At 42.6% G+C, this 25,107-nt stretch overlaps 1 protein-coding gene across 1 annotated transcript; it reads left to right on the top strand.

The window, feature by feature from the left end:
- The first annotated feature begins 4,871 nt into the window (after window positions 1–4,871).
- Window positions 4,872–22,397, top strand: LEO1 (LEO1 component of Paf1/RNA polymerase II complex). Its single transcript, XM_083183900.1, has 12 exons — window positions 4,872–5,069; window positions 6,318–7,193; window positions 7,415–7,519; window positions 7,898–7,992; window positions 10,205–10,350; window positions 10,432–10,516; window positions 14,477–14,571; window positions 14,664–14,798; window positions 18,439–18,574; window positions 19,242–19,425; window positions 20,998–21,098; window positions 22,181–22,397. Exons 1-12 carry the CDS (start codon window positions 5,003–5,005, stop codon window positions 22,280–22,282), a joined length of 2,127 nt encoding a protein of 708 aa, XP_083040026.1. The 5' UTR covers window positions 4,872–5,002; the 3' UTR covers window positions 22,283–22,397.
- Window positions 22,398–25,107: the final 2,710 nt, after the last annotated feature.

The raw sequence follows: 25,107 nt of genomic DNA, 5'->3' as shown, positions 1-25,107 counted from the left end.
CGGTACTTATGAGTTATCCGGGCGCCCGATTTCTAAATCGGGTCGGATCGGGCACATCGCATCGCATCGCATGCGACCATCGGATGCGATGCGATGACCCGATTTTTCCATAGGAATCAATGTTAAAATGGACAGAGTCCATTTTAACATGGAATTCAATGGGAAAAAGGGGTCCTTTTCATACCCCTACTATCCAAGTGGGCATGGAGTTGGATATAAACCTGTGGCGAGCGTAGCGAGCCCCGCGAGGGGACATAGAATACCGTCCCCTCGCGGGGCTCGCTTCGCTCGCCACGCTTCGGGCTCGGTGGCTCGCTACGCTCGCCACAGGTTTATATCCAACTCCATGCCCACTTGGATAGTAGGGGTATGAAGAGGACCCCTTTTTCCCATTGAATTCCATGTTAAAATGGACTCTGTCCATTTTAACATTGATTCCTATGGAAAAATCGGGTCATCGCATCCGATGGTCGCATGCGATGCGATGCGATATCGCATCGCATCTGATTGTATGCCTTAACTTAAGGCATACAATCAAAAAATCGGGCGCCCAGATAACTCATAAGTACCAAATTATCTTGTCTGATGAGACAAAGATTGAACTCATTGTTGTGAACGCCAGGTACCGCTCATCACCAGGCTAATACCATCTCTGCAGTGAAGCGTGGTGGTGGCAGCATTATGCTCTGGGGATGTTTTTCAGTGGCAGGAACTAGGATACTAGTCAGGAGAGAGGGAAAGATGAATGCAGCAATCTGCAGGACAACGACCCTAACTACTGTAAGCACACAGCCAAGAAATCAAAGGAGTGGTCCAATGTGTTTTATCTACAGTATCTGTAGACTGCATTAAGGGAATAAGGGGGTTATTTTGGTTCACTCTTCCTGACAAATTCCTTCTTAGATGGACACCATGTGCACTGCAGGGGGGCAGATGTAACATGTGCAGAGAGAATTAGATTTGGGTGAGTTATTTTGAGCAAATTCGCACAGGACTGAATTAAGCCCCTTGTCAGACAAGTAAATATTGCAAAATAAAAATGTTCACTAATCTGAGAAGACCTAAGGTTAAATGTAATAGGATGAGACATTCAGAAAGTGAGAGATTTGGTAAGAAATCTCCAGAATTTTTTAAAGCCGCAATCATTTACACTTAAAATCAAACGGCTATCGCAGTGTAAATAGTTGCCGCTTTAACAAAACTGAAGATTTCTTATCAAACCTTTTTTGGTTCACATCTATGTCTCCATACCTCCCAACTTTCGCGACATGTCACACAGAAGGCACCTTTGCGACAAAAAAAGAGGTGGAGCTGCATCTGAGGGGGTGGGGCCTCTGGCAGGGGGCATGACTGAGCATAGTGACTACCTGTTTTCATCATTTCAGGGGCATGCCAAGCGCTACCCGAGCAGCTGGGCAGCCCCCGGCTCCCTCGCTCCGAGCAGTGATCATCGGCTCCCCCAATGTTGTCCCTCCGTGGGACACTGTGACCTGAGGTAGGGACAGCGGGACAGTCTCCAATTAGTTGGCAGGTATGATATCTCCATGTCTCCCTCACCCTACCAGCAGTGTGTATGTTTCCATGTGCCACTGACGGTTCTATTGCCACGTGGATTGGGACTATGGAGACCCTTGGAAAAACACCCCCTAGGCATATTTTTATTCAATACTTAGAACCATTAAAATACTTCCTAAACTTGTCTGATATTTTATGTTTGTCATCTACTGCTAAAAAAAAGGGAAAAAATACTTTCTGAGCTTCATTTTAGAAAATAGCAATGTAGGGGAATTTTTTTTTGGATGGGGGGGGGGGGGGTGGAATACATACAAATGATTGGTGGATGGGATACTAACCACGGGAACCTGATAAGAGGGAATCCAGACAGGGTCGGGTAAGTATACTTACCTTCCAAATGCCCAACCCCCCCCCCCCCCCAGCACTCCTTCACCACTAGCACCTGATGGTGCCCACGCATGGGCCTTTATCCAGATTTGATCGCAGTACAAATTTGTCTGGAAAATGGGCAAAACCATGTGCACTGCAGGTGGGGCAGATGTAACATGCAGAGAGAGTTAGATTTGTGTGAGTTATTTTGTTTCTGTGCAGGGTAAATACTGACTTTTATTTTTACACTGCAATTTAGATTTCAGTTTCAACACACCCCACCCAAATGTAACTCTCTCTGCACATGTTACATCTGCCCCACCTGCAGTGCACATGGTTTTGCCCATTTTCCAAACAAATTTGTACTGCAATCAGATGCCATGGAATAAGGGCCATGGTGAGATGTGTGCTAGGTGCAATTTGAGCTTATACAATGTGTGCTATAGTATGTGATTTGGACTGTACACATGGTGCGATATGAACCACATGCAATTTGAACTACACCCAGTTTTTTACACTACAATAGTCAATAACAGGGTGCATGCGATCTAGTTAAAAATTACCAGAATTAGGGTGGCCAATCCCGGGATCAGCGGGATTAGACTGCGCATGAGCAGTCTAATGCTGGGCAGCGTCTGAGCACCCGCTCAGACACTGCCCGGCTGTTCCCGAATCCCGACCCCGGCGTGCAGCCTGCGTAGTGTGACAGTAGAGGTCACGCTGCGCAGGCCACACCGTCACCGCCCACTCTGTTGCAGCCTCTGCTCCTGTGCCCGCCTCTTCCACTCTCCTCCGCCCGCCCGACTCTTCTCTGCCCGCCTGCCTCTTCTCCTCCGCCTGCTGTCTGCTAAGGAGGTGCGGTGCACTTGCCGGGAGGCACTGTGCACCTCCAAACCCACTCCCGGCCGCCTGCCCGCTAATGTAAGTAAATGTGCGGGTCGGCCGATGTGGGGATGTGTATGGGACATGCCTATAGGGATGCCGATCCCGGGATTGAGCATTTTTCAATCCCGGGATTGAAAAAATGCCCCGGGATTGGCATCCCTAACCAGAATGCACCTACTTTATTGGGATGCAGTTACAATCCCGGCGTTCAGAATCCCGACCGCCGAAATGCCGACACATTTTCCCTCCGTGGGTGTCCACGACACCCCTGGAGGGAGAATAAATTAGTGTGCCGAGCGTAGCGAGGCACCGGGCCCGCTGCGTTGCCAGCGCAGCGAGCCCGCAAGGGGGGGCGATCCACGTCCCCCCCTTGTCGGCATTTCGGCTGTCGGGATTCTGAACGCCGGGATCCCGACCGCCGGGATTCAATACTGAATCCACTTTATTGACTACTGTGCGATTTGAACTAGATGCAATTTGAACTAATAAGATCAATATGCACGCAATAATCGCACCATGCGTGGGCACCATTACCATAACCTTCCTACCATGTAGCCTAAACCTCCTATCTGACTAATCCTAATCTCCGTCCCCACAGCCTAAACTTTAGTCCCCAGCTGGTGCCTGGCCTTGTGGCAGAAAGTTGGGATGGAAATCGTTGCCATTGCCATCGATGGCAATTCTGCAACTGGCCATCGATAGTGCTAAACTATGCAATAAATGACCATCGATAGTTTGAAATATCGATGATCATCCATTGTGTTTAATTGATTGGCCTGTGGGCCAAGCAAAACACGGGTGTTGGAGCTATGCTTTGTGTCCTGGCACTTTGAAAAAAACAACCCGCAAAACATAGTTTTGCTGTTCCATCGATGGAGGAAAACCATCTGGTTCTCCCTATCGATGGTGAAAGTATTCAACATCGGCCACCCCACGATCAACTTCAACCCGAAGCGTGGCGAGCGGCGGCGGTACGCGTCCTACGACCTTTTCATACCCCCACTATCCACGTCGGCGTGGAGTTGAGAATAGAATAGTGTGGCGAGCCAGCGAGCCCCGCGAGGGGACGCGGATACCTGTGAAGCCCGCGAAGGGACGCGTTTACCTGTGAAGGTATCCGCGTCCGCTCGCCACACTATTCTATTCTCAACTCCACATTGACGTGGATAGTGGGGGTATGAAAAGGTCGTAGGACGCGTACCGCCGCCGCTCGCCACGCTTCGGGTTGAAGTTGATCGTGGGGTGGCGTTAACAATTGTGGGGGCCATTTCACACTTCAGGGTGGCTATTTGGCCTCTGTGGGCCATTTAACATTGTTTCCTATGGAAAAATCGGGTCAATTGAGGCATTGAACATGAAAATCGGGTCAATTGAGACATTTAACATTGTTCCCTATAGGAAATCGCGGGCATCGCGTCGGTAGCGTCGCACACGATTTTTAGTGCATTCAATGCCCGCGATTTTTTTACCTGCGATGCCCACGATCAAAATCGTGGGCGCCGTGCTAGGTAAAGAGTACCTAAGCCTTTACTACATATAAACGTCTCACACGGCGCACGAGCCGTCACTGTCTAAAGGTGCGTACACACGTACAGATTTTTCTGTCTGATCTATCTGGTGAGAACAAAAACCTGGAAATGTATGGGAGCAAATGACAATCAAAAAATTGTTCCCAAATGCTTGAAAAAAGACAGCGATCAGTCAGACAAATTGTTTTAATCATATAGCAAATTTATCATAGCAGATATTTTTTTCTGTTTTCCTGCATTGGGTGGAAATTTTTGATTGTCATTTGCTCCCATACATTTCCAAATTTTTGTTCCCACCAGATAGATCACAGAAAAATCTGTACGTGTGTACCCACCTTAAGGGACACTATTAAATGACTCTTCATTATCTCCCAGGTATCACGTCTATAGAGCAGAACATGAAGAACCCACATCCTGGCTGGAGAACCATAACGGTGTTGTATGTTATACTAGGAAACCATGTGGCTCTCCAGATGTTGTCCCAGCACATCATCCCAGAACACTTTTTTCTGGCAAGGTCCATGGTAGTGACTAGAGAGCGGCGCGCAGATCTGATGACCATTCCCAGCATTGACAGCTCCACGATACGGTGGCCGGCAGTTTGATCGTCAGTGTCGTGGCAACTGGCAAGAGCAGTTTACTCTACTTCCGCTCTCACGACGTCAGCCTTCCTTGCTTTGCGGCAGTAGTAGCGCGGCCCGGTCATGGACATGTTGGAGGGGCTGTTCGGGAGCGATGGCGACTCTGATAACGAACAGAAGGCTGAAGCCGGTAGGTGCCCGGCAAGCGGGCAGTAGTAAGGGGGCACTGCAGCACCGGGTTCTGTTAATCACCTCATACGGGTACTTTCCCTGTGTTACCGGCTCTATGGGCGCTGCGTGATGCCCGTAGCACTGTGTATCTCCCACCGGCATATGCCGGCTTCTTTCTGCTCGGCATGGACACAGTGGGCGCATTGGGACGACCACTCTAGGTTATTCTATAGGCTGCAAGTGCTGTTTACATTGCCACCTAGCAGTGTGCTTCTACGGGAGTTTTTGTTGTTTTTGTCCACTTTAACAAACTAGTGTGTGTTGTATATAGCCCTTCTGTGCACACCAAATCCTGTGTCTGCTGGCTGCACAGGTACCTTTTTGCTCAAATGTGCAATTTTTTTTGCATAATTAGTGCAACTGGGAACAACAGAACTACATCAGATCCTAAATACCATGTTACAAGTTGTGCTTGTAAAATGTCAGTCAGGTTCTGACAAATGATATTTACCCAAGCCTTGATAAATATCCCCCTGAATCTTTGTAAAAAGGACAGCAGCTTTTCTGTAACCCAAGTTCAGTTGTGTTTCATCTTCAGCTTTGTACTTACAGTATGTGTGTGTAAAGCACATTTTTGTGCCGTTTAAAATCACAGCATTGCATCTCTGGTACACCTGTGACCAGCTTTTCACAGTGGCTGCAATGTGATGCAAAATGTAAAGTATTGTACACGTCTACTTTCGCAGCATCTGTCTTGCCGGAAGTCTTATGCTGTATGGCATAAAGCAGCGGTTCTCAAACTGTGGGTCCCGACCACCTCAGCATGGGGTCACGACTTTATGTTGCTGACCATCAGGCTAATGTGTCTGTGGAGGGGGAATAGGGTATAACTCATTAAATAAACACCCACAACTTCCCTTTTCCATCCTCCTATCACCCTTTTCCACCCCCACCCACCCATTATTACCCACTGCCTCCCTGTCACAAAAGTGGTCACTTCACTGACCACACATGTGGCGGATATTCAGTAGTAACTTGCTGGGGTCCTGTAATAATTTTCATTGTCTGATGGGTCCCAGAGCAAAATAGTTTGAGCACCCCTGGCATAAAGAATGGTCAGTGTATGAGGACACATCTCTAAATTGTCCTTTTATTATTTATATTGTTTCTGCTAATATACAGATGCTATAAGCATAATAGCTGTTATGAATAAAACAGTTTTTAATGTGTTATGCTTTCAAATAAAATGTATATATATATTTTGCAGACTCAGATTCTGGGTCTGGCTCCGACTCAGAACCAAGGAACGTTCGCTCAGTGAGCAACCAGTCTAGAAGTGAGAGTGAGCGGGATGAGGACGAAGATGGACATGCTGCATTGAAGCCTAGCAATAAAGAGCTATTTGGGGATGACAGTGAGGATGAAGCTGGATCTCCACATAGCGGTAGTTACAATCACTCCGAAAGGTCAGATAATCAGTCTGAAGTGAATGCTCATTCTGATGCAGAAGAAAATGACCAGTCAGATGCTGAGCAGCATAGCGGATCAGGAAACTTTAATGAAGAAGAAGACGAGGATGGAGGGCAAAGGTCTGACCACAGTAGTCATCATTCTGATGCAGAAGGGTCAGAAAAAGATGCTCATTCGGACAATGAAAAATGGGCCAGGGAGGATAAAAGTGACCAGTCAGATGAAGAGGAGAAAATACAGAACTCTGATGATGAGATCCAGCATTCAGATGATGAAGGTCATATGCAGTCAGATGACGAGAGGCCAAGGCAATCTGATGGTGAAGAACATGAAGGCCATCAGTCTGAAGAGGAGGAGGATCACAGACGCCACCATTCTGACGATGAGGAAAATGAGAGACATTCTGATGATGAGAGGCAGCACTCAGACATAGAAGAGCAGGACCATCAAAGATCAGATGATGAGGAACCAAGAATTCAAAATTCAGATGATGAGCAAGACCACCATAGATCCGATGACGAACTGCAGCGCTCTGATGACGAAGATGAGGAGCGAGTGCGTCGGCCGTCAGATGATGAACAGCGACAACATTCAGATGATGAAGAGATGGAACGCCAACGTTCAGATGATGAGCAACAACATTCAGATGGTGAAGAACAAGAGCGTAAATCAGGTGACTTTTATGTTTTTTTGTTTTTTTCTCTTAACCTCCTCTTCTTTATCCGGCTTTACCAGAATAATGTGTCTTGAATAGTTCCCATTGTTCCTAGAGATGGTTGGGCACATATTCCCATAGTTGTAACATTTGTAATTAATGCTGACATTGTAAATTTTTACATTCTTCATTTCATACTATGTTTATAAAGAGCTACATTTTCTATTTGCTTTTCACAGTATCTGCCAAAGGTAGTGACAGTGAAGAGGAAATTGTGCGACATCGGCATAAGAGAGCGATAGCATCAGACTCTGAGGTGGATAGTGATGGAGAGACACCCAAAGGTACCGTGCACTGTTGTAATTGTGATATTGGTAAAGCACACCCAGTCCCTGTCCTCACATACATCAAGATTGCATTTAAAGTTGATAACAATAATTAATTACTAATACATGGTTAAAACCTGTGTTTATTCATACATATATTTACATTTGTGGGAAGGCATGTAAGATCTATTGGTTTTAATAATAGTTATAATGGAATGTTCCTAAAAGCACATCTGTGTGTGTGTGTGTGTGTGTGTGTGTGCATGTATGTCATCACCATTTTTCAGAGATTAAACCTCCTCCCCTCCTGCTCCATTATTGAACACAAAAGTAATTCATTTTTGTTATTTTTTCTTTTGTTAATGATTGTTGCTATAAATGTTCTGTTTTGAATAGTGGCAAACAGAGACGCTGCTGATCTGTTTGGAGATGCAGATGATATTTCTTCAGGCAGTGATGGAGAAAAGCCTCCCACTCCAGGACAGCCCATGGTATGTACCTGTAAACAGCACACCCTAATTTGCAACCCTTAGTATATTTACATAGATGTTGCCCAGGCATACACTATAGCAAAAAAACTATTCAGCCACCTGACCAGTACACCAACAGGTACTGTAATGACATATGGAGTTGGTCATTCTATTCCTACTATAACAGCTTTCACTCTTCTTGGAAAGATTCCCATATGGGTTTGGAGTGATTCTGTGGGAATTTGTGCCCATTCATTGTGTAGAGCACGGGTGTCAAACACAAGGCCTGCGGGCCAAATCCGGCCCGACAGACCTCGTCATGTGGCCCGCGCAGCCGCCGCCAGCCTTCACCTTTTATTCTCTTTTTTGAGAGTTTTTTTTTGCACTGCCGGCGGCCATGTTCCTGTGGTCTTTTAAGATGTCTGCGGCCACAGGAACATGGCCGCCGGCCTCCACGGCTACTTGGAGGAGGGCCCGGCAGCCTGTTCCCTCTTATCGAGGCAGTGGCAGACGCTGGGTGGGGACGTCATGACGATGACGCCTCCCACCCACGCGTCTGCAGAGAGGAAGGAAGGCAGGCCGAGTCGGGGGGCCGCAGCAGGACAGGCCGCGGCGCAGAGAGTGGAATTGAAATTACTGGAGCCGCAGCAGCAGCAGCAGTAAAGGAGCCTGAGGGATAAAATACAGTAAGTTACATAAAAAAACAATATATCTGGTGGTGGTGCCATGGCATTACTTTTATATTATACAGGGGGAGCAGCCTGTGGTGTCATTATTATTGTACAGGGGGAGCAGCCTGTGGTGTCATGGCACTATATAGTCCAAATCGCATCGAAAAAGACACTGAATCGAACCGTGTGTACACAGCATAAGATTACCTTCACTGGAGATAAGGGACCTAGCCCAAACCTTTAAACCCCCCTCCCCCCCCCATCCCATTATCCCTTCTCTACCAAACCACATTTGGCATAATGCAGTCAGGCAGGTAACGTTTTCCCAGCATCCGCCAAACCCAGACACGCCCACCTGACTGCCATACAAAGAGGTGTGATTCATCACTCCACAGAACAGGTTTCCACTGCTCCACATGCCAGTGTCGCTGGGCTTTACACAACTCTATCCGACGATTGGTATAAGACTTGGTGATATGAGGCTTACATGCAGCTGATCAGCCATGGAAACACATTCCATTAAGCTCCTGCTTCATGGCTGTATTGTAAAGCACAATGGAATATGCTGGGCTATATAAGACTCTGTTCAAATATAAATAATAATTGCTGCTGTTTGTAAATGTTTTCCAAATTCTAATAGTATCACCTGAGTTGACCGTGGAATATCCAACAGGGATGGCATTTCACGAACAGAAAGGTGACATCCTATCCCATTACCATGCTTGAAGTCATTAAGCTCTTCAGAACGACCCATTTTATATCTTAAATATTTTTAAATGGAGACCGTCTGGCCAGATGCTTAATTTTGTACATCTGTGGCAATGGATCTGATTGAAAGACCTGTATTAAAGACCGATTCAGACCTGATACCTCAGGTTGGGGTTTGTGCATGTGCAAAACCCGCTGTGTGAACGCCTTTAGTGTCGCACTCGCCGAGGTGTCCTTTCTGTCAGAGGAGAGAAAGGGCTGGAGCAGGGGGGACACCTAGCGTTTTATACTCCATGCAATTCTGAACAGGGAAGGAAGCCTGTTTCTTACAGATCTAGCATGGGGTTGTGTAAATGCCTATACTATGTTGCAGCAATATAAATCAGCGTCTGGCACGGGTTTCTGCTTGATGATGCATATGCCCCCACATTAGATCTATGGATTATTGTATTGAATAAGGTCTTGCTTCTAGCTTTCACTGCTGACTGCAGCTACACGTTGTGTGCTATGAAGTACTAGATTGCAAATCTTTTCTTTGTAGGTGACTTTGGTTGTCACCCTCTGTATGCCAGAACTTCTGGGTGGTGTCTTCAGTACATACACACTTGTTGCCAATATATTTATCAAATGTATCCACAAATATCTGACCGTATTCTTGTGTATATAGTTACTACCATCCTCTTCATACCACACCCCATGGTGCATGTTTTTGTAATATTTGTGCTATGCAAGTGCATATAAGATGTTTCTAAGCAAGTATTTAGTAACCAAATGATCTTTGTATGAGCCAGTGATGCAGGAATATGCAGCGGTATGTTCTCCTCATAACATGTAATATTTATGTGCTGCGCCAGGATGAAGATGGGATGGATCACGATCAGCCAGAAGAGGAAGCTGTCCCTGAAACCAGAATAGAAGTAGAGATTCCCAAAGTGAACACGGACCTGGGGAATGACTTGTACTTTGTCAAACTTCCCAACTTTCTCAGTGTTGAACCTAGGTAACAATAAAACAAGACCATGCTACATCCATACCTCTGCTTTACTATAATCATCTGACTGGAGTTATTTTTTTCATTTAGACCCTTTGATCCTCAATATTATGAAGATGAGTTTGAAGATGAAGAAATGTTGGATGAAGAAGGTAGAACTAGGCTTAAACTGAAGGTAGGTTTCTGTCCTGTTTTCTTGAGGTGCATGGCCTTTAACAAAACGCATAATTGCTCTCTGTTCCTTCAATATACAAGACATGGGAATGGTCTGTAGCAGTGGTTATTGATTTGTGTGCAATGGTTATTAGTAAACTTTTCTTGTGTTTGGACATGGAAGCATTTTTCTATCTTGATATAACTTGCGCTACAGAAATCCTACACAACATTAACTGGTCAAGGGTCTGGTCACCAGTTCACTCTAATTTATTAGGTTGCTAATGAGTGCTGTAGAACAGAGACTGGTTAAGTTAACGCTGTACACATACATTAATAGGAAAATGTTTTATATGGGGGGGGGGGGGGGGGGGGATTTTTCCCCTGCAGTGTGAATTGACTTGACCGGGAACTTCAAAAATCTTAAATTCCCTTCTAAAAACCACTTTGGGTTTATAACCTTGGGCTCTTATTAAACTACACTCCTCGTTACATTTAACACATCAAAGATACACAAAATTAGACATGGCAGCCCGAAAGGGTCAATTTTGGTAATCAAACCATTTTCCAAATATAGTTGTGTTCATAAGTTTACATACCCTAGCAGAATTTTTAATTTTCTGGCCATTTGTCAGAGAATATGAATGATAACTCACAATTTTTTTTATTACTCATGTTTAGTGGTTGGGCGAAGCCATTTATTGTTAAACAACTGTATTTACTCTTTTTACATTATAATGGCAACAGAAACTACCCAAATGACCCTGATCAAAAGTTTACATACCCTGTAGATTTTTGCCTCCTAACATGCACACAAGTTGACACAAACTGGTTTGAATGGATGCTAAAGGTATCCATCCTCACCTGTGATCTGTTTGTTTGTAATCAGTTTGTGTGTGTATAAAAGGTCAGTGAGTTTCTGGTCTCCTGAAAGACCCTTGCATCTTTTGTCCAGTGCTGCACTGACATGTCTTGATCCTGAGTCATGGGGAAAGCAAAATAATTGTCAAATGATCTGCAGGAAAAGGTAATTTAACTGTATAAAACAGGAAAGGGATATAAAAAGATATCCAAGCAATTGAGAATGCCAGAATGCCAATCAGCAGTGTTCAACCTGAAGTTAAGAATGAGGGATTCTATGGAAACCAAATCACGGTCAGGTAGAGCAACAAAAAATTCAGCCACAATTGCCAGGAAAATTGTTCAGGATTTAAAGAAAAATCCACAAATAACTTCAGCTGAAATACAGGGCTCTCTGGAAAAAAAGTGGTGTGATTGTTTCAAGATGCACAATAAAGAGGCATTTGAAGAAAAATGTGCTGAATGGTCAAGTCGCCAGAAGAAAGCCATTACTACGCAAATGCCACAAAGCATCCCTCTTACAATACTCCAAACAGCACAGAGACCAGCCTCAAACTTTCTGGAACCAAGTCATTTGGAGTGATGAGACCAAAATTGAACTTTTTGGCCACAACCATAAATGTTTCATTTGGAGAGGAGTTAACAAGGCCTATGATGAAAGGTACACCGTTCCTAATGTGAAACACGGAGAAGGATCGTTGATGTTTTGGAGATGTGTGAGCTACAAAGGCACTGGAAACTTGGTTAAAATTGATGGCAAGATGAATGCAGCATGTAATCAGAAAATACTGGAAGAAATTTTGCACTCATCAGCCTGGAAGCTGCGCATGGGACATACTTGGACGTTCCAACATGACAATGATCCAAAACACAAGGCCAAGTCGACCTCTCATTGGCTACAGAAGAATAAAGTGAAGGTTCTGGAGTGGCCATCTCAGTCTCCTGACCTCAATATCATTGAGCCACTCTAGGGAGATTTCAAACGTGCAGTTCATGCAAGACAGCCCAAGAATTTACAGGAACTGGATGCATTTTGCCAAGAAGAATCGACAGCTTTACTATCTGAGAAAATAAAGAACCTCATCCACAACTACCACAATAGACTTCAAGCTGTCATTGATGTTAAAGGGGGCAATACACGATATTGAGAACTGGGGTATGTAAACTTTTGATCAGGGTCATTTGGGCAGTTTCTGTTGTCATTATGATTTAAAAAGAGTAAATGCAGTTGTTTGACAATAAATGGTTTTACCCAACCACTAACCATGATGGAAAGAAAAGTTTGAGTATCATTCATATTCTCTGACAAATGGCCAGAAAATCACAAATTCTGCTAGGGTATGTAAACTTAGGAGCACTGTATGTTGGGGGAAATTAACTTTTCAACTTTTTAAATTTGCTATGGGCAACCAATCAGAATGTACTTCTTATTTATTTAGAACCTTCTATAAGATAATAGTATCTGATAATATAATAGTATCTGGTTGTCCATAGCAACATCCCATCTGAGAAGGAGCTTGCATTTTAGTAGATTTCCCTAATTTGGTTTGCTAGATAGTTTATAGTGAAGGTGAGATATCTATCTATACTGGTTGCGGATACTTTGCAGACAACCAGACTCTGATATTGTATTGGCTTCAAACCAGCAGTCTTGGTTATGAAGACCTAATGTTAGAGAAGCAGGCTTTGCCTTTAACAAAAAAAACAAGAACGAAATATTCTGAAAAACCGCGGTTTTTCGAATATTGTGGTTTTTGGATATTCGGATACGGGGTTCTCAACCTGTAGTTCCAAATGGACTTGTACAAAATTACTGGAGTTGGATCACAGTATCCAGTACCACATTTATCTTTGGTGTATCCTGGAATTAATGAGACGTAGGAAAGCCCCAACATTTCGTTAAACATTTTGTTTTCTTAGAATCTGACATTCTGTACACATGCAGCATCCAACATTATCATTTGGAGTGAAAATTCATCCATACAAACCACCCTCCTAGATGCCTATATGCATATTAAGAATACTTTTTTTTTATGGGGCATATTTATGAATATGATTTGATCAGTATAATTGTTGCATGACTTCTAACAATCCAAAAATCAATTTTCTCTGTAGTTTATTAATAAATGATAGTTAATAATTACTAGTCCCGAGGTTAACGTAAATAAATTGCTGGGCCAGTCTTGGGAGGTAAGTGTTCCCCAACTAACTTATTTTTTTTTTTTTTCCTAATAGACTTCACCATGCAAAGCAGTAGGGAGCCATCTCGATTGGCTCTACTCACTAACCTTAACTAGGGATACTGCCTCATTTATTTAATGTTGGGATTTGGAATTAAAATAACCTAAATCCCATGATTGAGTTGCTAAATTAATATATTATTATGCACTTTTTGAACCTAAAAATGAATTACTAAAGCCCAGCCTCTCAGGAAAATATAACAACATTTATTCCCAGCTTTCAACAACAAAACAATAACTTTCATGCACACCCCAAGCCCACTCTAGGAAATATCAAGGCTGTGTGTGTGTCTGTGTGAGACATTGTTACACATTCACTTGACAAACCCTACTACAATCCAGATTGAAGAACAACACACAGGCACTTCAAATTGTGCAGAGTTAACCTAGGGACAAACAGGCAGTAAAAAGCACTGACTCCTGTACATCCAAAGTGCCAATTCCCGCTGTGGTCAGATCACTTCTAAAACGTGTTGCATAATCATCACATTACTCAGTATTTATTTTAGCTGCTGGGCCATTGCAGCTACATACAAAGATGGGGCTATTTTCTAAATTCTGAAATGCTGGCTGTTGCCAGCAACAAATGGACATTTATCATCCATGCAGTGTACAAGTATGTATACTTCTGCTCCAAGATAGTTGTAGCCATGTGGTGTGGCAGTGTTTGGTAGTAAATGCAGAAGCCACATTACCCTATGTGTCCATTCTATAATACAGGTGTCATAAATACAAAGTAACATATTGTCTTCCGTTAGTTAAGTTTTATGTTTTTGAAGAAAAAAAAAAAAATATTTAAAATAAATGTAGTTTTACTTTATTAAAATTAATTTGGAATTTTCTTTACATGTTTTGTTTTTCCTATCCTTTCCTTCATACAGGTGGAAAATACAATCCGATGGCGAACGAGACGGGATGAAGAAGGAAATGATGTTAGAGAGAGTAATGCACGTATTGTTAAATGGTCTGACGGCAGGCAAGTTTCATGATTTATTCTGGTCATTTTGCACCTGTTTTTATTTATTTGCATTTGCATCATCACCACCTTCATTATTCTTATTCCTATAGCATGTCCTTACACTTGGGGAATGAGGTTTTTGATATGTACAAAGCTCCGTTGCAAGGAGACCACAACCATCTTTTTATCAGACAAGGAACTGGTTTACAAGGTCAGGCTGTATTCAAGACGAAGCTTACATTCAGGTAAGTGCACTAGAAGGAGCATTGACAATAAGTGTTGCACAATATATTCTGTGTGAGAGATATCTATCTATCTAGATCAGGGGTGTCAAACTCAAATTCATCGGGGGCCGCATCAGCAGTTTGGTCACCCTGAAAGGGCCGCTGTATAATAATAATGCAATGACACCACAGGCTGCTCCCGCTGTATAATAATAATGCAATGACACCACAGGCTGCTCCCGCTGTATAATAATAATGCAATGACACCACAGGCTGCTCCCGCTGTATAATATAACAATAGTAATGCCATGACACAAATTATTATACAGGGGGAGCAGCCTGTGGTGTCATTGCATTATTATTATACAGAGGGAGCAGCCTGTGGTGTCATGGCATTACTTTTATATTATACAGGGGGAGCAGCCTGTGGTCTCATGGCATTATTATTATACAGCGGGAGCAGCCTGTGGTGTCCTGGCATAATGCCAGGACACCACAGGCTGCTCCCCCTGTACAATAATAATGACACCACAGGCTGCTCCCCCTGTATAATATAAAAGTAATGCCATGACACCACCACCAGATATATTGTTTTTTTTATGTAACTTACTGTATTTTCTCCCTCAGGCTCCTTTACTGCTGCTGCTGCGGCTCTAGTAATTTCAATTCCACTCTCTGCGCCGCCGCCTGCCTTCCTTCCTCTCTGCAGACGCGTGGGTGGGAGGTGTCATTGTCATGACGTCCCCACCCAGCGTCTGCCACTGCCTCGATAAGAGGGAACAGGCTGCCGGGCCCTCCTCCACGTAGCCGTGGAGGCCGGCAGCCATGTTCCTGTGGCCGCAGACATCTTAAAAGACCACAGGAACATGGCCGCCGGCAGTGCAAAAAAAACTCTCAAAAAAGAGAATAAAAGGTGAAGGCTGGCGGCGGCTGCGCGGGCCACATGACGAGGTTGGCCCGCGGGCCTTGTGTTTGACACCCGTGATCTAGATGAATAATGTTTCTGGTTTGTTTGTTGCAAGAACATACAGATCAGTCATCTGTTTCTCCTCAGGTCAGCCACTGGTCCTCTTTGGTCATTTAAGATTCTAATGGTGATTTTTATCCCAAAAATAGTAATATACTCCAGTGGAGTCTACAGAATGTGGTCTTAATCTTTTAGTCACCTCACTTACCAAATCAGAAACTCTCTTGAGTCACAACTAGCATGGTCCAATACCCAAATGTAGCAGATACTGGTTATTAACTGACCATATTGAATTACTACACTAAATCTATTCATCAGGATTGACAATCATTCGGTGCACTTCTTTAGGTATAAAATGGCTAAATTGGTCTTATGAATCACAGATTGTATGAGCAATTTCAAACTAAAAGCATCTCCTTGAAAGAGGCTTAGGGAGGATATGCATTTTTTGCTAGTAGAATGGCGCTTGATGGCGCTTGACTCCATATAATGGTTGATGGTGATTATTTTGATGTACATAAAAATTAAATAATTTAAATGTGTCTGATTATTGAAATTCAAACACTGTGAGAGGGGAGATGGTAAATGATGGCATACCGAACTCAGTTATATTTGTGAGAGAACCCGTGTATCCAGGTATCTTTAAGGGATCTCCTTCCATGATAGTTCTAATAGGGAAAGAGTAGGTGGCGTAACGTACTCACTAGAAAGACCACTCTATAATCTCATAGCGGTTTCTTTATCTTCAAATAATTATTCCCACGGCCTCCGTAGATAAGGATCCGTTTAATCAAATATTCATGACAAAAGAAAAGATGAACAGGTGTCATTTATATTGACAATGTCATCTTCTATAGCATGGGTCCTCAAACTGCGGCCCTCCAGATGTTGTGAAACTACAAATCCCAGCATGCCTTGCCACAGTTTTTACACTCCCTTATAGCAAAACTGTGGCAAGGCATGCTGGGATTTGTAGTTTCACAACATCTGGAGGGATGCAATTTGAGGACCCATGTTCTATAGCATACCAAACACAGAAAAACAAACTACTTTGTGCACCTAAAGGTTTCTTTATGAGATCATGCCACACGTGAGGGGTCCTCAGCATAGAAAGTGCGTACCGTACTTACAGCACGACTCTTAACTGTATACACATCAAGGTTTCTTTAATATTGCTCAGAATATCCCAACACAATTTCTCACGTATGGGGTGATCTTAGTAGTGGTCGGGAGTGTACAAGGCCACAACCCAGGTGCATGGATCAGTCACTCCTTTTCCAACGCGTTTCAACAGCAAACTGCTGTCTTTTTCAAGGCTACCTTGAAAAAGATACCTTGATACATGGGTTCTCACAAATTTATCTGTGACTTCGTTATGCCATCATTTACCATCTCCCCTCTCACAATGTTTGTTTGAATTTCAATAATCTGACACATTTTAATTATTTTATTTTTATGTACATCATCAAAAGAATCACCATCAACCATTATACAGAGTCAAGCGCCATCAGTGTTCTTCTAGCAAAAAGTATTCTCCAAAGGAGGAGTGCCAGTGACCCTCCATCAACATTGAGGCAGCACGGACTCTGAAATTGCGCCTTGGGACTTTCTTTTTCTTTTCATTTTTTCTTTTCGTTAAGGAGGATATCCAATTAGCCCCAAAGAAAAATCAAGCTATTTTTCCTGATGTTATGCCCAAAAAAGTTTGGGCTATACAAATAGATCTCCCAAAAAAAACAAATACTTTTTCTCCTGAAAATACACAGGTTCAATGAAACCTGTGTGTTTTTGTCTGCTGCAGTAAAAACGCCTACTTTCTGGGATTTTTCTTTGCATGCCTGAGGCAGGTGTAACAAAATCCCAGATAAATCACGGCACATACTGGCTTATCCAGGCTAATTGGATAGTCTCTGTCAAGACAATTACAAGCAATCGCAGGTAATTAGATACTGTCCTTGATATTTGATGAAGGTTCTCAGGAGAGCCATATTTAAGGTTCTTCTAGAATTTGCATTTGATTCACTTATTAAAGTGGTATTATGTGCAGAGATGTGTTGTAACTAATTACAGGTTGAGTATCCCTTATCCAAAATGCTCAGGACCAGAAGCATTTTGGATTACGGAGTATTCGTATTTGGGAATATTTTTATATTTGAATGAAGTATCTTTCATTTGTGTTGTATAAGCACAACAAACACATGAAATACACAAACACACTCACACACACATATTTTATTTGTGGATGAAACAAGGTTTTAAAACCTAAAACAAAGTTGTTTACAGTATCAGATACTGAATTTCAATGCCAATCAATCATTTTTTTGCACACATGTCACCAGTAGTGCTAGTTACATATCATTTGCCCTGTAGTGCCAGTTACAGATGTACCCAGTATATTTTTAGCAAAATATAAAAGTACATTTTGGAGACTATGGTTTTCGAAAAATTTGGATTAGAGATACTCAACCTGTAATTTTGAATTCTTTCCTATATTAAACCATTGAAAAAATATGACCTCCGAATTGGATTGGTTACTATGGGATACAGCACAATTGTCATCACCGCACCATGTTATTAATTAGTCGATAATAGCTAATAGTGCTCTAATTGTATCCTTGGTTTTCGCATTCCGTATACTTACGATTGTGACAACTCCCTGATACCTATGTTCTCATTTCCCTTCCTTCTGCGTAGGCCCCATTCTACAGACAGCGCTACTCACAGGAAGATGACGCTGTCTCTTGCAGACAGATGCTCCAAGACTCAGAAGATCAGGATCCTTCCAATGGCAGGGCGTGACCCAGAGTCTCAGAGAACAGAGATGATTAAGGTACATTACTAGTAGACGTATTCATTTTTAATTGCTTCTTTACATTTTTAAATTTACAAACAGAATTGCACCTTAAACATGAAACACGTGGTATAGTGGCTAGTCCTTACCCTTGCTATCTATACATGTGAAGCTGATATATATATATATATATATATATATATATATATATATATATATATATATATATATATAAATAAATTTTTTACCTGCTATTTCACAGTGACCTATTTGCATTAAAGACTCTCTTCACTATTAAATCAGAACTCATTGACACTTGTTAAGTGTAACAGAATTAAACATTTTACATGACATATACTGTAAGCCCTGTGTATTCTGTAATCTTACTCATCTTTCTTAATCAATACTCCGCTTAGACCAGCAATATGACCTGCATTAGTAAACGTAATATGATTGCACAAGGCAGGTTCCGTCTCCTGCAAAATTCCATTGGTATCGTGCATGATTTTAGAACAGGGGAACCTTGCTTATTGGTGTTATACTCTAGATATTAGGACAAGACATTAGCACCAGGAAACCGGTGCAGCCACATGTGAGGTTTCAATGGAAACTTTTTCTAATTGAATCTGTCACTCTTTGTATATCTAAATGGTTCCCGCTGCGTTCTCACTGACAATGTGTTTATGAACTTTTTTGTTCCGGCCAGAAAGAAGAGGAAAAACTGAGAGCCTCAATCCGCAGAGAGTCACAACAACGCAGAATCAAAGAAAAGCAGCACCAGCGCGGTTTAAGTGCCAACTACCTGGAGCCTGATCGATACGATGATGATGATGAAGGAGAAGAGTCAATAAGCTTGGCAGCCATTAAAAATAAATATAAAGGCGGACGTGGTAAATCTTTCCTTAAGTCGCATACTTTTATTTTTCCTCCTCTTTCCAGTGATCGCGCTCAGTGAAAAAAATGTGTTGACCCCCCCCCCCTTGCTAGTCATTCTAGTACCCTCCTCCTTGAGAAATCCTTACAGTTCCACCTTCCTGTCTGGGGTGTCACTGTCTGCTGTGGTGTTTCTACAACAGTCCAGTTTCAATCTCAACATTGAGATACAAATGAGACTGTTCTTGAAGTACCACAGCAGACCGCGACACCCCAGACAGGAAGGAGGAACTACAAGGATTTTACAAAAGGAACAGGGCGTTAGAATGAACACTACTTACTTTGTAAAGTTGGGGGCCTACTTCGCGGTTTCTGGGTCCTATCGCATATTATACTTCTGAGCTCCCGCCCCCCCCTTATTGTCACTACAATGCACCTTACTTTGGGGGGGGGGGGGGGGGAGCAGAAGAAAGGGTGAGTGGAGTGAGAGACAACAAGGACTTTTGAGAGAGGGAGAGCAAAAAACAGAGAGAGAGGGCTTCATGGAAAAAGAGGAATGAGAGAAGCGAGAGATGGTGTCAGAGGGGGAGGGGCAATAGAGAGGGAAGGGTGCAACAGGAGTAAAATAGAATGTTAGGGAGGATTAGTGAGAAAGATGGGAGCAAAAAAAATTGTCTGGGAGAGAGGGGGTGTTGAAGAAGAGAGAGAAGGCGAAAGTATGTGTCAGGGAGAGAAAGGGGTTACAGACGGAGTGAAAGAAATAGAGGGTATCAGAAAGAGAGAGAGACCATGCCCAGGTAAAGAGAGAGGAGGGGGGAAAATAGGCCAAGCGTGGGCAAAGAGATGGGGAGAAATGAGAGGAGAAAGAGACTATGGACAGAGATACAAAGAGAGGTGAGACAGAGGGGGATTAAGAGGGTTGAGAAAAAGAGGCAGGGGAGATAGTGGGGCAAGGTGAGAAAAAAAATTAAAGACAGCAAGGGAGAGAGAGGGTGACAGTGACAAGGTGGGGTAAAGAGTGTACAAGAGAGAAAAGAGAAGGGAAAGTAAAAGGGCTAGGGAGAGTGTGAAAAAATGGAAAAGAGACAGGGGAGAGGGGCAAGACAGAGGTGGGAGGTGACAGAGGAAAGGTAAAGATGAGGCATGTCTCATTCTCACCAGCATCGGCAGACTCCCCTGCTCCACGGCTGCCGGTTCCTGCTGCTCACCAGCCGGGCTGCCCTGCTCCCTGACCCTTGGGCACCCCTCCCCAGCTGCTGGGCTCTCCTGTTCTCCGGCCATGCTGTATCAGAGTCTGTCACCTGGGACCCACTCATTTCCGAGTCCCCAGCCCGCAATTTAGGGGCTCTAAAGAGTATTTGCTATTCCTGCGTTCTATAAATAATAAACGTTTAGTAGACTACAACAGTCTTCAATGTCAGCAATACACAGATGACTGATTAGGGAAGGAACTCCATTTTATAATGGCTGTTTTACACTTTCATATCAGTGGGTTTATCAGTTAATTTACAGACACTGCAGTTATTTCTAAGATGATTACCATTTGTTATATTAAACTTTATGTAACAATACTTCTATCTGTGATACAGAGGAACGAGCACGGATCTATTCATCTGACAGTGATGAAGGCTCAGATGATGACAAAGCTCAGCGACTAATAAAAGTAAAGAAACTGAACAGTGATGAAGAGGTGAGTCTCTCTCTCTTTTTTTCTTTCTCTTTTTTTCTTTCTCTTTTTTTCTTTCTCTTTTTTTCTTTCTCTTTTTTTCTTTCTCTTTTTTTCTTTCTCTTTTTTTCTTTCTCTTTTTTTTCTTTCTCTTTTTTTTCTTTCTCTCTTTTTCTTTCTCTCTCTCTATTTTTCTTTCTCTCTTTTTCTTTCTCTCTCTCTCTTATTCAATGACGTTGGTGAGCCCCTGGAGGCAAGCAGCACCGATAGCTCATCGTCCCATTCACTCGCTGTTTCCACCTCGCCTGTTCCCTGAGGTGAGGTGGAAACAGCGAGTGTGGCTATCATCAAAATGGAGGGGCTTCCTGCATATGCGGCAAACCTTGCTGTTTAAGGGATTCAGAGGATGGTGAGGATTTTTGATAATCCATAAATACGGCGAGGATGGCTTTTCTTCGCTAAAAAAAGCCAGCCTCGCCTTAAAAACACCCATTGCCAACGGAATTGAATATACCCTTTTCTCTTTTTCTCTCCCCCCTTAAGTAGGCTTTTGTGATACTTGTTATTAAAATAAAATGTCCACATTCCTATAAGTGGAGTCTAATAAAACCGGTAGCTCTCCCCAAAAAGACCCATATACTGCTGCAAGACATTACCCTCTGTTAATCTCTGCTGCTTATTTGCTAAGATGAATTGTCTGTGGTGGTTGCCACCGTAACTCTGGCCTCTATTGTAGGCTTCTGGGTATACACTGCTTCAGCTACGGTCTTATGGGCCAAATAGTATCAAACCTTAACAAGTGATAAAGAGCAGAGTGATAAAGAGAGATAACATACCAGCCAATTAGCTCCTACCTGCCATGTTACAGGCTGTGTCTCAGAAATGAGATGAGCTGATTGGCTGGTATGTTATCACTCACTCTCCACTTTATCACTTGTTAAGGCTTAATACATTTGACCCTATGCTTCTAGGTTGTTTGCGAATTGTAAATGTCTGAGTAAAATATCCAGAAAACATGAATTTGGATTATTGCCTGAGTATTGCTAGAAGGTTCTGTTGCATGTTCATACACATGTAGTCAGATTTGTATCATTTCTCTTATTTAGACAGGAGAACCCTCAGCAAAGAGAAAAGCAGAGGATGAGGACAAAGTGAACAAAAAGCCCAAGAAATATGTAATTAGCGATGAAGAAGATGAGGATTTGTAACGCATGTGTGTATATATATATATATTTTGTGCATTGGCCTATGTTGTAGATCATTTGTTTCTGTTACTCGGGCAGTAATTATTTTTGTGTATTAAACAAATTTTTACAAATACAACCTTCGTCCTTGGTTTGTGATTTCCTTCCACTACTCTGTAAATAACCCCTTCCCGCCGCAGCCTGTTTTTGCCTTCCTGACAGAGCCCTTTTTTTGAAATCTGACATGTATCACTTAAGTGGGGATAACTTTTTTTTGCTTTTACTTATCCCAGTGATTTTGAGATTGTTTTCTCGTGACACATTGTACTTCAAGTTAGTGGTAAATTTTCGTCGATACAGTCTGTGTTTTTTTGTGAAAAATACCAAAATGTCGGAAAAAAAATGGAAAATTTAGCAATTTTCAAAATGTTAAATTTTCTGCTTGTGAGACAAATAATCATACCACTCAAAATAGTTAATAACTAACATAGACCATATGTCTACTTTATGTTTCCATCATTATTTCAACCTCCTTTTAATTTTTTTGGACACTAGGAGGCTTAAAATATGAATAGCAAATTCTCAAATTTTAAAGAAAATTTCAAACACTGATTTTTTTAGGGACCAGTTCAGTTCTGATGTGACTTTGAGGGACTTGTATGTGAGACACCCCCATAAATGATGCCATTTCAAAAACTGCACCCCTCACAGTATTCAAAACAGCATTTTGGAAGTTTGTTAACCCTTTAGGTGTTTCACAGGAATTAAAACAAAGTGTAGGTGAAATTTCAAAATTTCATTTTTTTTGCAGATTTTCAATTTTAATAAATTTTTCTAAGGAACACAGTACATTTTACTAGAGAAATGTGACTAAAAATTGATTCCCCCAATTCTTTTGTTTTCATAAATATCCTATATGTGGCCCTAGTGTGCACGTTGACCAAACCACAGACTTCATAATAGAAGGAGCACCTACTTGATTTTGGAGCCTCCTTTTTATGAGATTATTTTTTAGGCACCATGTAGGTTTCTAGGCACCATAAGATGCTAAAAGTTAGGAACCCCCCCACAAGTGAACCCATTTTGCAAACTACACCCCTCAGGGAATTCATCTAGGGGTATAGTGTACATTTCAAACCCCCAGGGGTTTCACCAATTGTGGTACAACTGGGCAGTGAAAATGCAAAATTACATTTTTTTACACAAAAATGCAGTTCTGGCTCAAAATTTTTCATTTTCACAAGGAATGAAGGAGACAAAGCACCCCAAAATCTGTGCCCCAATTTCTCCCGAGTACGGCAATGCCTCACATGTGACCAAAAAATACCATTTGGGTGCATGGCAGGACTCAGAAGGGAAGGAGTGATTTTTGTATTTTGCAGCTCAGATTCTGGTGGAATTTTGGTGGGTGCTATGTCGCATTAGCAAGACCCCCAAAGCACCAATACAGTGGAAGCCCCCCACAAGTGACCCCATTTTGCAAACTACACCCCTCAGGGAATTCATCTAGGGGTATAGTGTACATTTCAAACCCCCAGGGGTTTCACCAATTTTGATACAACTGGGCTGTGCAAATGAAAAATTACATTTTTTTACACAAAAATGCAGTTCTGGCTCAAAATTTTTCATTTTCACAAGGAATGAAGGAGACAAAGCACCCCAAAATCTGTGCCCTAATTTCTCCCGAGTACGGCAATGCCTCACATGTGACCAGAAAATACCATTTGGGTGCATGGCAGGACTCAGAAGGGAAGGAGTGATTTTTGGATTTTGCAGCTCAGATTCTGGTGGAATTTTGGTGGGTGCTATGTCGCATTAGCAAGACCCCCTAAGCACCAATACAGTGGAAGCCCCCCACAAGTGACCCCATTTTGCAAACTGCACCCCTCAGGGAATTCATCTAGGGGTATAATGTACATTTCAAACCCCCAGGGGTTTCACCAATTGTGGTACAACTGGGCAGTGAAAATGAAAAATTAAATTTTTTACACAAAAATGCAGTTCTGGCTCAAAATTTTTCATTTTCACAAGGAATGAAGGTGACAAAACACCCCAAAATCTGTGCCCCAATTTCTCCCGAGTACGGCAATGCTTCATGTGTGACCAAAAAATGGCAGGACTCAGAAGGGAAGGAGTGATATTTGGATTTTGCAGCACAGATTCTGGTGGAATGTTGGTGGGTGCTATGTCGCATTAGCAAGACCCCCAAAGCACCAATACAGTGGAACCCCCCCACAAGTGACCCCATTTTGCAAACTACACCCCTCAGGGAATTCAACTAGGGGTATAGTGTACATTTCAAACCCCCAGGGGTTTCACCAATTTTGATACAACTGGGCTGTGCAAATGAAAAATTACATTTTTTTACACAAAAATGCAGTTCTGGCTCAAAATTTTTCATTTTCATAATGTATGAAGGAGAAAAAGCACCCCAAAATCTGTGCCCCAATTTCTCCCGAGTATGGCAATGCCTCACATGTGACCAAAAAATACCAGTTGGGTGCATGGCAGGACTCAGAAGGGAAGGAGTGATTTTTGGATTTTGCGGCTCAGATTCTGGTGGAATGAATGGTGGGTGCTATGTGGCATTAGCAAGACCCCCGAAGCACGGTGAAATGATGAACCTAATAATCCATAGATGTGTGGTATATTTTAAAACACTCCTTTATACATAGGCCGGGTTTGTCGGGGCAAGTGTCACACTGGAAAATAGTTTGCTTTCTTATTCCCTTTTTATAGCAAACTTTGCACCTTTTTTGTGTCCTGCCCTTTTTTCCAGTGGAGGGGATTTCATCAGGAAAATGCTGCCCTGGTACAATACGGGGGCCAGTACTAGAAGTGTTGGGGTC

This window comes from Crinia signifera, chromosome 4, assembly GCF_055691185.1.
Source record: "Crinia signifera chromosome 4, ASM5569118v1, whole genome shotgun sequence".
NCBI lineage: Eukaryota > Metazoa > Chordata > Amphibia > Anura > Myobatrachidae > Crinia > Crinia signifera.
Note: the sequence above shows the minus strand (reverse complement) of the source record. Positions and strands in the feature narration are given on the sequence as shown.